The sequence below is a fragment of the Microcaecilia unicolor genome, chromosome 10, assembly GCF_901765095.1.
Source record: "Microcaecilia unicolor chromosome 10, aMicUni1.1, whole genome shotgun sequence".
NCBI lineage: Eukaryota > Metazoa > Chordata > Amphibia > Gymnophiona > Siphonopidae > Microcaecilia > Microcaecilia unicolor.
In genome coordinates, this window is record NC_044040.1 from 219,708,381 (window position 1) to 219,721,345 (window position 12,965).

At 46.3% G+C, this 12,965-nt stretch overlaps 1 protein-coding gene across 2 annotated transcripts in view; it reads right to left on the reverse strand.

The window, feature by feature from the left end:
* Positions 1–12,965, reverse strand: part of ECE2 (endothelin converting enzyme 2) — a 79,897-nt gene that overhangs the window by 19,365 nt on the left and 47,567 nt on the right. The window contains exon 11 of one of the 2 annotated variants that reach the window (XM_030216765.1): positions 8,994–9,104. The exons of the other annotated variant lie outside the window; for it this stretch is intronic. Within the exon in view, the coding sequence (XP_030072625.1) occupies positions 8,994–9,104 (111 nt within the window). The remainder of the gene's footprint in view (positions 1–8,993; positions 9,105–12,965) is intronic. 2 annotated transcript variants of the gene reach the window in all.

Below are 12,965 nucleotides of genomic sequence, written 5' to 3' on the forward strand. Positions count from 1 at the left end.
ACACAGCCACAGGTACAGGCATAAACCCCTTCTTCCACTCAACCACAAACATAAACAGTCCCTTTCTTCTCTCCCCAGATAAAAGCACAGCGCTCTCTCTTCTTCACCCACCCAGATACACTCCCTCTCCCTCACCGGTACAGGCATGCAATCTCTCTATATATACCCGGGGAACAGGTACGGATTTATTTATTTATTTATATTATAGCATGTTCCATCCTTCTAATGCAATCAAACCAAAGCAGTTTTACTTTCTATTCTATTGGAGTCTTATGTACTGTCTATTTTCCAAAAAAGGATTCACAGCAGTTTACATATGAAGAGAACTCTACAATAGAGAGAGATAATATCACAAAGAAAACTTCACAATAAACAAACAGTAAATAACAGATTCCAATTATTGATCAAAAAGATAAGTCTTTAAACCTTTCCTAAAAGAAAAATTAAGAGGGTATATGTCTTAAAACTGATCGTAACCATGGGCGTAGACTGGGGGGGCGAGGGGGGCAATGCCCCCCCAAATGCAGGGCCGGCACCAGGCAGCTCTCCCTTCGCCCCGCCCTCTCCCCGTTCCTTCTCCTCCCCCGTGAGCCGGCTCTCCTCCCTCCCTCCGGATCCGTCCCTCACCGACCTGATCTTCGAATCCTTTGCCTGCCCACTAGCGCTCTCTCCCCTGCTGGTTCGCACTTTAAAAATGGCCGCCGAGACTTCCAGAGGCGGCCTCGCGAGACTTCTGCTGAAGTCTCGGTGGCCATTTTGAAGCGCGAACCGGCAGGGGAGAGTGAGCGCTAGCGGGCAGGTGAAGAATTCGAAGATCAAGTTGGTGAGGGACGGATCCGGAGGGAGGGAGGAGAACTGGCTCGCTGCGGGGGGGGGGGGAGGAGAAGGAACGGGGAGAGGGCGGGATGAAGAGAGGGCAGGGGAGAGGAGGGTCACTGGGCATGGGGACAGGAGAGAGGAGGGTCACTGCTGGACTGGGTGGATGGGCAGGGGAAAGGAGGGCCACTGGGTATGGGGACAGGGGAGAGGAGGGTCACTGCTGGACTGAGTGGATGGAGGGCAGGGGAAAGGAGGGCCACTGGGTATGGGGACAGGGGAGAGGTGGGTCACTGCTGGACTGAGTGGATGGAGGGCATGGGAAAGGAGGGCCACTGGGCATGGGGACAGGGGAGAGGAGGGTCACTGCTGGACTGGGTGGATGGGCAGGGGAAAGGAGGGCCACTGGATATGGGGACAGGGGAGAGGAGGGTCACTGCTGGACTGAGTGGATGGAGGGCAGGGGAAAGGAGGGCCACTGGGCATGGGGGCAGGGGAGAGGAGGGTCACTGCTGGGCTGGGTGGATGGAGGGCAGGGGAAAGGAGGGCCACTGGGCATGGGGACAGGGGAGAGGTGGGTCACTGCTGGACTGAGTGGATGGAGGGCAGGGGAAAGGAGGGCCACTGGGCATGGGGACAGGGGAGAGGAGGGTCACTGCTGGACTGAGTGGATGGAGGGCAGGAGAAAGGAGGGCCACTGGGTATGGGGGCAGGGGAGAGGAGGGTCACTGCTGGATTGAGTGGATGGAGGGCAGGGGAAAGGAGGGCCACTGGGCATGGGGACAGGGGTCACTGCTGGACTGAGTGGATGGAGGGCAGGGGAAAGGAGGGCCACTGGGTATGGGGGCAGGGGAGAGGAGGGTCACTGCTGGATTGAGTGGATGGAGGGCAGGGGAAAGGAGGGCCACTGGGCATGGGGACAGGGGAGAGGTGGGTCACTGCTGGACTGAGTGGATGGAGGGCAGGGGAAAGGAGGGCCACTGGGTATGGGGACAGGGGAGAGGAGGGTCACTGCTGGACTGAGTGGATGGAGGGCAGGGGAAAGGAGGGCCACTGGGTATGGGGGCAGGGGAGAGGAGGGTCACTGCTGGATTGAGTGGATGGTGGGCAGGGGAAAGGAGGGCCACTGGGGATTGAGTGGATGGAGAGCAGGGGAAAGGAGGGCCACTGGGCATGGGGACAGGGGAGAGGAGGGTCACTGCTGGACTGGGTGGATGGAGGGCAGGGGAAAGGAGGGCCACTGGGCATGGAGGCAGGGGAGAGGAGGGTCACTGCTGGACTGGGTGGATGGAGGGCAGGGGAAAGGAGGGCCACTGGGTATGGGGACAGGGGAGAGGTGGGTCACTGCTGGACTGAGTGGATGGAGGGCAGGGGAAAGGAGGGCCACTGGGTATGGGGACAGGGGAGAGGAGGGTCACTGCTGGACTGAGTGGATGGTGGGCAGGGGAAAGGAGGGCCACTGGGCATGGGGACAGGGGAGAGGAGGGTCACTGCTGGACTGGGTGGATGGGGGCAGGGGAAAGGAGGGCCACTGGGTATGGGGGCAGGGGAGAGGAGGGTCACTGCTGGATTGAGTGGATGGATGGCAGGGGAAAGGAGGGCCACTGGGCATGGGAACAGGGGAGAGGAGGGTCACTGCTGGACTGGGTGGATGGAGGGCAGGGGAAGAGGGCCACTGGGTATGGGGACGGGAGAGGAGGGTCACTGCTGGACTGGGTGGATGGAGGACAGGGTAAAGGAGGGCCACTGGGCATGGAGGCTGCCACTGCACACTGAGCAGAAGATTTCAGCATATTATCTACAACAACACCCAGATCTTTTTCTTGAGCGCTGACCCCCCAAGATGGACCCTAACATCAAGTAACTATGATTTGGATTATTCTTTCCAATGCGCATCACCCTCCTTTCCCCTGCCCAGTGGCCCTCCTTTCCCCTGCCCTCCATCCACCCAGTCCAGCAGTGGGAGTATGGCCCCAGTAACCTAGAAATCACTGGGGATAATTTGAGAGTGGGAGACTGGCTCAGAGGCAGTTGTGACCCAGTCGGTGGGAGGAGGGTGCTAGTGTAGAGCACAAGCGGCAGGTGCAGGCGGACCTGAGCTATGCTGGGAATAGACCCTCTAAATGAACGCGGGGTAAACCCAGGCGGGTGGCTAGGCGTTTCATCACACCTTCTTTAAAAATATTTGTTTTAGAACTATTATTGAGAATTCCTTTCCTTTTTGGGGGGATAAGATTATGGAATATGTTACGATCATAGGCGTAGTTTGACTGTTTCATTTGGGGGGGCAAAGGAAGGGGCGGGGCGGTTCCCAGAAAGCACTCACAGACCCAACACACAAACCACCAGGATTATCAGTCCAGACAGGCAGAGGCAATAAACAATGATTTATTCTTAAAAATTGAACAATGAACAAAAAATGTGCAATCAGCAAAACAATAACAGATAACTGAAATATGGATCAATTATACAACTAACTAAACGTTTGCTTACTTCCTAGAAAGTACATGGGGAGTGCTGCAGGGATCTGTACTGGGACCGGTACTATTTAACATATGTATAAATGATATGGAAATCGGAATGACGAGTGAGGTGGTCAAATTTGCAGATGATACAAAACTATTCAAGGTTGTTAAAACACATGTGGACTGTGAAATATTGCAGGAAGACCTTAGGAAAATGGAAGACTGGGCATCCAAATGGCAGATGAAATTTAATGTGGACGAATGCAAGGTGATGCGCATTGGAAAGAATAATCCAAATCATAGTTACTTGATGTTAGGGTCCATCTTGGGGGGTCAGCGCTCAAGAAAAAGATCTGGGTGTTGTTGTAGATAATATGCTGAAATCTTCTGCTCAGTGTGCGGTGGCAGCCAAAAAAGCAAACAGGATGCTATGAATTATTAGGAAAGGGATGATGAATAAGATCGAAAATATTATAATGCCTTTGTATCACTCCATGGTGCATCCGCACCTTGAGTATTGCGTTCAGTTCTGGGCACCGTATCTCAAAAAATATATAGCGGAATTAGAAAAGGTCCAAAGAAGAGCGACTAAAATGATAAAGGGGATGGAACTCCTCTCGTATGAGGAAAGGATGATGGGAGATATGATTGAGGTCAACAAAATCCTGAGTGGTATAGAACGAGAAAAGTAAATCGATTTTTTACTCGTTCCAAAAGTACAAAGACTAGGGGACACTCGAGGAAGTTACATGGAAATACTTGTAAAACAAATAGAAGGAAATATTTTTTCACTCAACGAATAGTTAGGCTCTGGAACTCTTTTCTGGAGGCTGGGTTTAAAAAAGGTTTGGACAAATTCCTGGAGGAAAAGTCCATAGTCTGCTATTGAGGTAGACATGGGAAGCAACTGCTTGCCCTGGGATTTGGGTTTCTGCCAGATACTTGTGACCTGGCTTGGCCACTGTTTGGAAAACAGGATACTGGGCTAGATGGACCATTGGTCTGACCCAGTATGGCTACTCTTATGTTCTTTCTTTACACCCTATTCTTTCTATTAAAATGTTTTATTGTGTATTGTGTTGACATAGTAATGTAGTATATGATACTATACTCTGTACTGTTATTTGAATATTTTACTGCTGTAATTGTCTATTGACTGTGTTCAATTTTTTCTTCACAAAGGTTGTAAGTAAATCCTAATAAATAAAATGAATAAATATGTCTCCATAGAGATATGCCCTGTGTCTCCACTCTCCAAGATGCAGGGCCAATGCAAGAGTATTAAGCACGGAGAGGCACAAAACCACTGCAGCAAGTCAGAGTATCAAAAATCAGCAGCAGCAACGAGAACCGACCAGTGGCTCTCGATGCTTTACAACTTTATTGGAAGAGCAACATCTGACAGTGGTGTGAATTAATGCTTTTACAATCAATGCCTGTATCAGGGGCACAGTTAAACACTATCACGCTTTAAAAGAAAGCACTCGGTACTTGAAAGGTTTGTACTTTTGGAACGAGTAAAAAATCGATTTACTTTTCTCGTTCTATACCACTCAGGATTTTGTTGACCTCAATCATATCTCCCATCATCCTTTCCTCATACGAGAGGAGTTCCATCCCCTTTATCATTTTAGTCGCTCTTCTTTGGACCTTTTCTAATTCCGCTATATATTTTTTGAGATACGGTGCCCAGAACTGAACACAATACTCAAGGTGCGGATGCACCATGGAGTGATACAAAGGCATTATAATATTTTTGATCTTATTCATCATCCCTTTCCTAATAATTCCTAGCATCCTGTTTGCTTTTTTGGCTGCCACCGCACACTGAGCAGAAGATTTCAGCATAGGGTGTAAAGAAATAACATGGGAGTGGAGGAGTGGCCTAGTGGTTAGGGTGGTGGACTTTGGTCCTGGGGAACTGAGGAACTGAGTTCAATTCCCGGCACAGGCAGCTCCTTGTGACTCTGGGCAAGTCACTTAACTCTCCATTGCCTGCTGCATTGAGCCTGCCATGAGTTGGAAAGTGCAGGGTACAAATGTAACAAAAATAAATAAAATAAATTATCTACAACAACACCCAGATCTTTTTCTTGAGCGCTGACCCCCCAAGATGGACCCTAACATCAAGTAACTATGATTTGGATTATTCTTTCCAATGCGCATCACCTTGCATTTGTCCACATTAAATTTCATCTGCCATTTGGATGCCCAGTCTTCCATTTTCCTAAGGTCTTCCTGCAATATTTCACAGTCCACATGTGTTTTAACAACCTTGAATAGTTTTGTATCATCTGCAAATTTGACCACCTCACTCGTCATTCCGATTTCCATATCATTTATACATATGTTAAATAGTACCGGTCCCAGTACAGATCCCTGCAGCACAGCCCAGTATGAACATCAAAAAGCACTGGAAAACACTAGTGAACTGTCTTAACAGCACTGCTGAAGGCAAGTAAGTTTACCTGTTCAAGTAGGGCTTCATAAATAGCTGTTCTAACTTAATCAGATAACTTTTGGGACCACTTATTCAGTGGCTCAGCTTAAATGGATAGAGCTGCTGAAAATCCACATAAAGTTAGTGGATAAATCATTGGCTTATCTTTAAGTAGAGACCAATATTGAGCTTAAAGTGTGTTCGTTCATTGCTAGAGTGTTTAAGAAGGTGCCACTGAAGTTCGAGGAGATCTTACAAGTGGTTATTGTTCACACATGCATCTGTTTCAAATCTTCTAATACAGGTTATTGCCCAAATTAGAGGGTGGAGTAATAACAGGATAACAGCCTTGCTAAAACTATAAATGAGTGGCAGTAAACTACACAAATATAAATGTAATTTAAGGAAGCTAAAGTTTAGCTTAGCAGAGTTTAAAAAGGGGTTAGATGGTTTCCTAAAGGACAAGTCCATAAACCACTTCTAAATGGACTTGGGAAAAATCCACAATTCCAGGAATAACATGTATAGAATGTTTGTACGTTTGGGAAGCTTGCCAGGTGCCCTTGGCCTGGATTGGCCGCTGTCGTGGACAGGATGCTGGGCTCGATGGACCTTTGGTCTTTTCCCAGTGTGGCATTACTTATGTACTTATGTCCTCTACTTGGCTCACTTTTATTACATAGAGCAGTGATTTAACCTATTGTGATGTCATAGTGGCTCATTCCACCAATAAGAGCCAACCTCATTAGTGATGTCACAATGGCTTGATTGTATAGAATGTTTGTACGTTTGGGAAGCTTGCCAGGTGCCCTTGGCCTGGATTGGCCGCTGTCGTGGACAGGATGCTGGGCTCGATGGACCTTTGGTCTTTTCCCAGTGTGGCATTACTTATGTACTTATGTCCTCTACTTGTCTCACTTTTATTACATAGAGCAGTGATTTAACCTATTGTGATGTCATAGTGGCTCATTCCACCAATAAGAGCCAACCTCATTAGTGATGTCACAATGGCTTGATTGTATAGAATGTTTGTACGTTTGGGAAGCTCACCAGGTGCCCTTGGCCTGGATTGGCCGCTGTCGTGGATAGGATGCTGGGCTCGATGGACCCTTGGTCTTTTCCCAGTGTGGCATTACTTATGTACTTATAACTTAAAAAGGAAGACAGCAGGCCAGCAGCAAGATGGGGCTACCGCATCTTTTGCACTGAGTGACAGATACATAAGTTCCCCTCTGTTGTTAGAAGGTAGTATGTGTTCAGCCAGTGCAAAGAGCTCTCAGATAATGAGCCTATTTCTAAATGTCAGAGTGCCAGATCTGGAGGAGCTGAGGAAGGCAGAGAAGTACATAGAGGAGACCTTCAGGGACATTGTAGAGCAGTCTGAGCTCCAGTTCAGAAGCCCCTGTGATGCTTTGGAGAAGCAAGGTCACCTGGAAGGTCAGCATGATCCAGTACTTAAGTCCTGCCCTCCAGGTGATATAGTATCCTCTCGCATTAAGGTTGTGTTTCCAGGGGCATATGGCCAGGAGGGAAGGCAGTTCAATCATTAAAAATGTAGATAGCGGACATCAGGGTCACTTGGTAACTTGTTTTTCTCCTGCAAAAGTGGCAGACTTCAAACATTATGCATCTTCCCCCAGGTAAGATTTTAGACAATTCTGGGGAGAAGTCAGCTGTTATGGTAATACTGAACCTCCAGGGTAGGATTCTCAAATATACTCCAAATTCCAGCTGCAGGGTGATTTATAAGAAGCCCTTGGCATGTCTGGGTGTTAATGGGGATGACGCCAAGGCATTGGAATGAGGAAGAGGAATGAGATAGGGATTGTCCTTTGTTCCCTTTTCTGTTAACTGTGGAGCCCCCAGGTCAATGAGTCAGTGAATCGAGGAACATATGAGGGGAAGCAGTGGAATACAAAATATCTATAACTAGTGATGATGTTCTTTTCACAATTACAGAATCAAAGGGGTCCTCGCTGGGGTTGATGGATGAAATTGGGAGATCTCTGGCTTAAGAGTAAACACGACAAAATCAGAAATTCTGAATGTCAAATTGAGTAGGGATTAAATTCAAGATAGTAAAAACCAATACCTGTTTTGATGGATGGAGTGTCTTATAAAATATTTATGTGTGAAGTTAACTCCAAATAGAGATCAGTTGTATCGGTCAAACTTTTATTCCCTATTAGAGAGCACAGCAAAAGATTTAGATTGACAGCAGAAGGTATAGACGTCCAGGATGAGCAGTGTGGTAGCAATAAAAATGCTGATATTGCTCAGATTTAATTATCTGCTTCAAGTCTTGCTCATTTGTATTCCAGATAGGAAATTTAGGGCAGTACGTCAACAGCTGTTTGACAAGGAAAGGAGGTAGATCCCAGGGTAGCATGTTTTCAGGGAGAAAGTGGGATGATGGAATACCCTGTGCCGGTAGCGGAAAAAGCGGTATGGTGAAATAATCTAAAGTAAGGGAATGGCTATAGGTAAATCAGCGCTAAAAAAAGGGAGGGGGGGGGGGGAGGTCAGCACTATTAGTAAAAACAAATCTACACATCTGCCGAAAGCGGGATATGTAGTCTAAAAAGTAACTGCTGCCGTTACACAAATCAAAAGGGGAACTGCAGTCAAAGGTTGTTAGTAAAAACAAAAAGGAACCCAAACCCACTAAGAATTGACGACTCTGCTAGTAAAGAAAGGCATGGAGAAAACAAAACTTTAATTTAAAAAACTCTTAAAGTAGAAACAAGCTTAGAAACTCACACCTGGGAACAAAACGAACTGGGTTTGTAGTAAAATGAGATGACTACGACCCACTACATAAAAAAGCAGCTACAGATACAGGGTACATATCGCCTTCTCTTCCTCTCCCCCCATCTTTCCCCAGGAACTAGTGTGTGAGCTCCCCTACTCCTGCTTAAGTACAGGAACATATATCCTACCATCCTGAAGACATAAAACAACTTCTGTCCCCTCCCTCTCCAGCTACAAAATGTACACATATCCTCTTCCTGCCACTCTTCTTCCTCCCTCTCCACCCCCCCCCCCATCTCTTCTTACACTGCCACTAGGAATATGCTCAAAACCCATCTCCTTCCCCCTCAACAGTACCTGCAGACCATGTGGCTTGCTCACTGCTTGGGAACAGGAATATGCAGCTGTCTCTTTCCTCCTTCCAACCCCAAACATCCCCACCCCCAACAGTCTCTTCTCCATCTGCCTGTATATTCCCCTGTATAACAGCATCACCTTTCCACCTGTGCAGAGCTACTCACGGTTTCTTTGCTGTCCTTGTCAAAGGTGGCTTTCACAAACAGGGACCCCAGAGCAAAGCCCAGAGTGTCATCTGTGTTTGAAATACAGGTCTGCCAGCGAGGAGTGCAGGACTGCAGGGAAGAAAGGATGAGAAAGTAAGATACAGTGTGGCAGTGTGGAGTGAAGGACTGCAGAGAAGAAATACAGTTTCCGTTTCCGCATACAGTTCAAACTCCTCTTATTGACTTATAAGTGCATTCACTCTGCAGCTCCTCAGTACCTCTCCACTCTCATCTCTCCCTACATTCCTCCCCGGGAACTCCATTCACTGGGTGAATCTCTCTTATCTGCACCCTTCTCCTCCACTGCTAACTCCAGACCTTGTTCCTTTTATCTTGCTGCACCACATGCCTGGAATAGACTTCCTGAGCCGGTACGTCAAGCTCCATCTCTGGCCGTCTTCAAATCTAAGCTAAAAGCCCTCCTCTTTGATGCTGCTTTTAACTCCTAACCCTTATTCACTTGTTCAGAACCCTTATTTTATCATCCTCACTTTAATATTCCCTTATCTCTTGTTTGTCCTGTTTGTCTGTCCTAATTAGATTATAAGCTTGTCGAGCAGGGACTGTCTCTTCATGATCAAGTGTACAGCGCTGCGTACGTCTAGTAGTGCTATAGAAATTATAAGTAGTAGTCTTTGGGATTCCGGAATCTTGCTACTCTTTGGGATTCTGCACAGAATCTTGTACTCTGGGATTCTAGAATCTTGTACTCTTTGGGATTCTAGAATCTTGCTACTCTTTGGGATTCTGTATGGAATCTTGCTGTTCTTTGGGATTCTGGAATCTTGCTACTCTTTGTCCTTATCCCTTATTTGTCCTGTTTGTCCTTATTAGATTGTAAGCTCTGTCGAGCAGGGACTGTCTCTTCATGTTCAAGTGTACAGCGCTGCGTACGTCTAGTAGCGCTTTAGAAATTGAAAGTAGTAATAGTAAGAAAGTAAGATACAGTGTGGCAGTGTGCAGTGCAGACAGGGGACTGAGAGGGTGATACATTCTGCTATTGGGGGGCTGTATAGGGAAATAAAAGAGTGATGTTGCCTGCTATTGGGGATACACTGGAATGAGAGGGTGATACAGCCTGCTCGTGAGGGGGGAGGGAGGGTACAGGGGAGTGATACAGTCTGTCAGTGTGGGATAGAAGGGAGTGAGAGGGTAATATAGCCTGCTAATGAGGTACAAGGGAGAGGGTGATATAGTCTGCTTGTGGGGGTACCTCTATTCAGGAAACCTACACTCCCCCATTTGATTGACTGCTTACCTGTCCTTTAGACTGACTGTTTACCTGTCCTTTAGATTGTAAGCTCTTTTGAGCAGGGACTGTCCTTCCTCGTTTAAATTGTACAGCGCTGTGTAACCCTAGTAGCACTTTAGAAATGTTAAGTAGTAGTAGTAGTAGTAGGGTACAGGGGAGTGATACAGTTTATTAGTGTGGGGTACAGGGGAAACATAGAAACAGAAAATTGAAGACAAATAAAGACCATGGATATGGCCTATCCAGTCTGCCCATCCATGCCATCTACTCTCCCTCTCTCTTAGAGATTCTGTGTACTTGACCCAAACTCTCTTGAGTTCAGTTAGTCTTCATTTCTACCACCTCTACTGTGAGGTGAATTCACCACCCTTTCCATGAAGAAGTATTTCCTCTGTAACGTCTGAGTCTATCCCCTTTACCTTCATCTCATGCTCCCTCATTCCAGAGCTTCCTTTCAATCAAAAGAAATTCGCCTCCTGTGCATTTATGCCACATAGGTATTTAAATACATCTATCATATTTACCCCCTCCCACCTTTCTTCCAAAGTATATATATTAAGATTTTTAAGTCTGTCCCCGTATACTTTATGATGAAGGCTAGTGACCATTTTAGTAGCCACCCTCTGGGCTGAATCCATCCTGTTTATATCTTTTGGAACCTTATCTATGGAAATGGATAAGCTTGATGGAAATGGGACAATCTCTCAGTGTTAACTCCAGAATCCCTCCCACTTCTTTCTACAGGAGACACGTGGAGGGGCATAATCGAGAGGGGCACCCAAGTTTTCCTGAGGACATCCTCGCAGGATGTCCTGGCGAAGGGGCGGGGAAACCCATATTATCCAAATAAGATGGGCGTCCATCTTTTGTTTCGATAATACGGTCGGGGACACCCAAATCGCGAAATTTGACATAGGAAAATGTGGGAGAGAGGTTCTGGAAGCAAAATTTAGGCTCTTAGGTAGAAAGCTGAAATCCAGATCCTCCAGGGTAGCATTTTCTGAAATGCTACCTGTGCCACGCGCAGGGCCCAAGAGACAGGCAGAGCTCCAGAGTTTCAATGCATGGATGAGACGATGGTGCAGGGAGGAGGGCTTTAGATTTGTTAGGAACTGGGCAACATTCTGGGGAAGGGGGAGCCTATTCCGAAAGGATGGGCTCCATCTTAACCAGAGTGGGACCAGGCTGCTGGCATCGGCGTTTAAGAAGGAGATAGAGCAGCTTTTAAACTAGAAATGGGGGGAAGGCCGACAGTCGCTCAAAAGAGCATGGTTCGGGATAAGGTATCTTTCAAAGATATCACCATAACAGGGAAGATAGAGTATCCTGATAGTGAGGTTGCAAAAGAGATTGTAGTAGATCGGGTATCTTTAAATAACAATAAAAATCAGACAAAAGATTGCCAATTAATACTGTCAAGTACTAAGCATGATGTACTTAGGAACAACAAACATAGTTTGAAATGTCTATATGCGAATGCCAGGAGCCTAAGAAATAAGATGGGGGAGTTGGAATATATTGCACTAAATGAAAAATTAGATATAATAGGCATCTCTGAGACCTGGTGGAAGGAGGATAACCAGTGGGACACTGTCATACCGGGGTACAAATTATATCGTAGTGATAGGGTGAATCGGATTGGTGGAGGGGTAGCATTGTATATTAACGAGAGCCTTGAATCAAATAGATTGAAAATTCTGCAGGAAACAAAACACTCCTTGGAATCACTGTGGATTGAAATTCCATGTGCAAAGGGGAAAAGGATAGTGATAGGAGTGTACTACCGTCCGCCTGGCCAGGACGAACAGACGGATGCGGAAATGTTAAAGGAAATCAGGGACGCAAACAAACTGGGCAACACAATAATAATGGGGGATTTCAATTACCCGCATATAGACTGGGTTAATGCAACATCTGTACACGCAAGGGACATAAGATTTCTTGATGAAATCAAGGACAGCTTCATGGAACAGCTAGTTCAGGAGCCGACAAGAGAAGGAAAAATACTAGACTTAGTCCTTAGTGGTGCTCATGATCTAGTGCAGGGGGTAACGATACGAGGGCTGCTTGATAACAGTGATCATAATATGATCGGTTTTGATATTGGCATTGAAGGAAGTGAAACTAGGAAATCAAGTACGCTAGCGTTTAACTATAGAAAAGGTGATTACGACAAAATGAGAAAAATGGTGAAAAAAAGACTGAAAGGAGCAGCTCGCAGAGTAAAAAACTTGCATCAGGCGTGGATGCTGTTTAAAAACACCATCCTGGAGGTTCAGGACAAATATATTCCACGTATTAGAAAAAAGGGAAAAAAGACTAAACGTCAGCCGGCGTGGCTAAACAGTAAGATAAAGGAAATCATTAGAGCCAAAAAACAATCCTTCAGAAAGTGGAGAAGAGAACCAACTGAAAGTAACAGGATAGATCATAAGGAATGCCAAGCCAAATGCAAAGCGGAGATAAGGAGGGCAAAAAAGGACTTTGAGAAGAAATTAGCGTTGGAAGCAAAAATACATAGTAAAAATTTTTTTAAATACATTAAAAGCAGGAAACCGGCCAAAGAGTCGGTTGGGCCGCTGGACGAAAATGGTGTTAAAGGGGCGATCAAGGAGGACAAAGCCGTAGCGGAGAAATTAAATGAATTCTTTGCTTCGGTCTTCACCGAGGAGGATTTG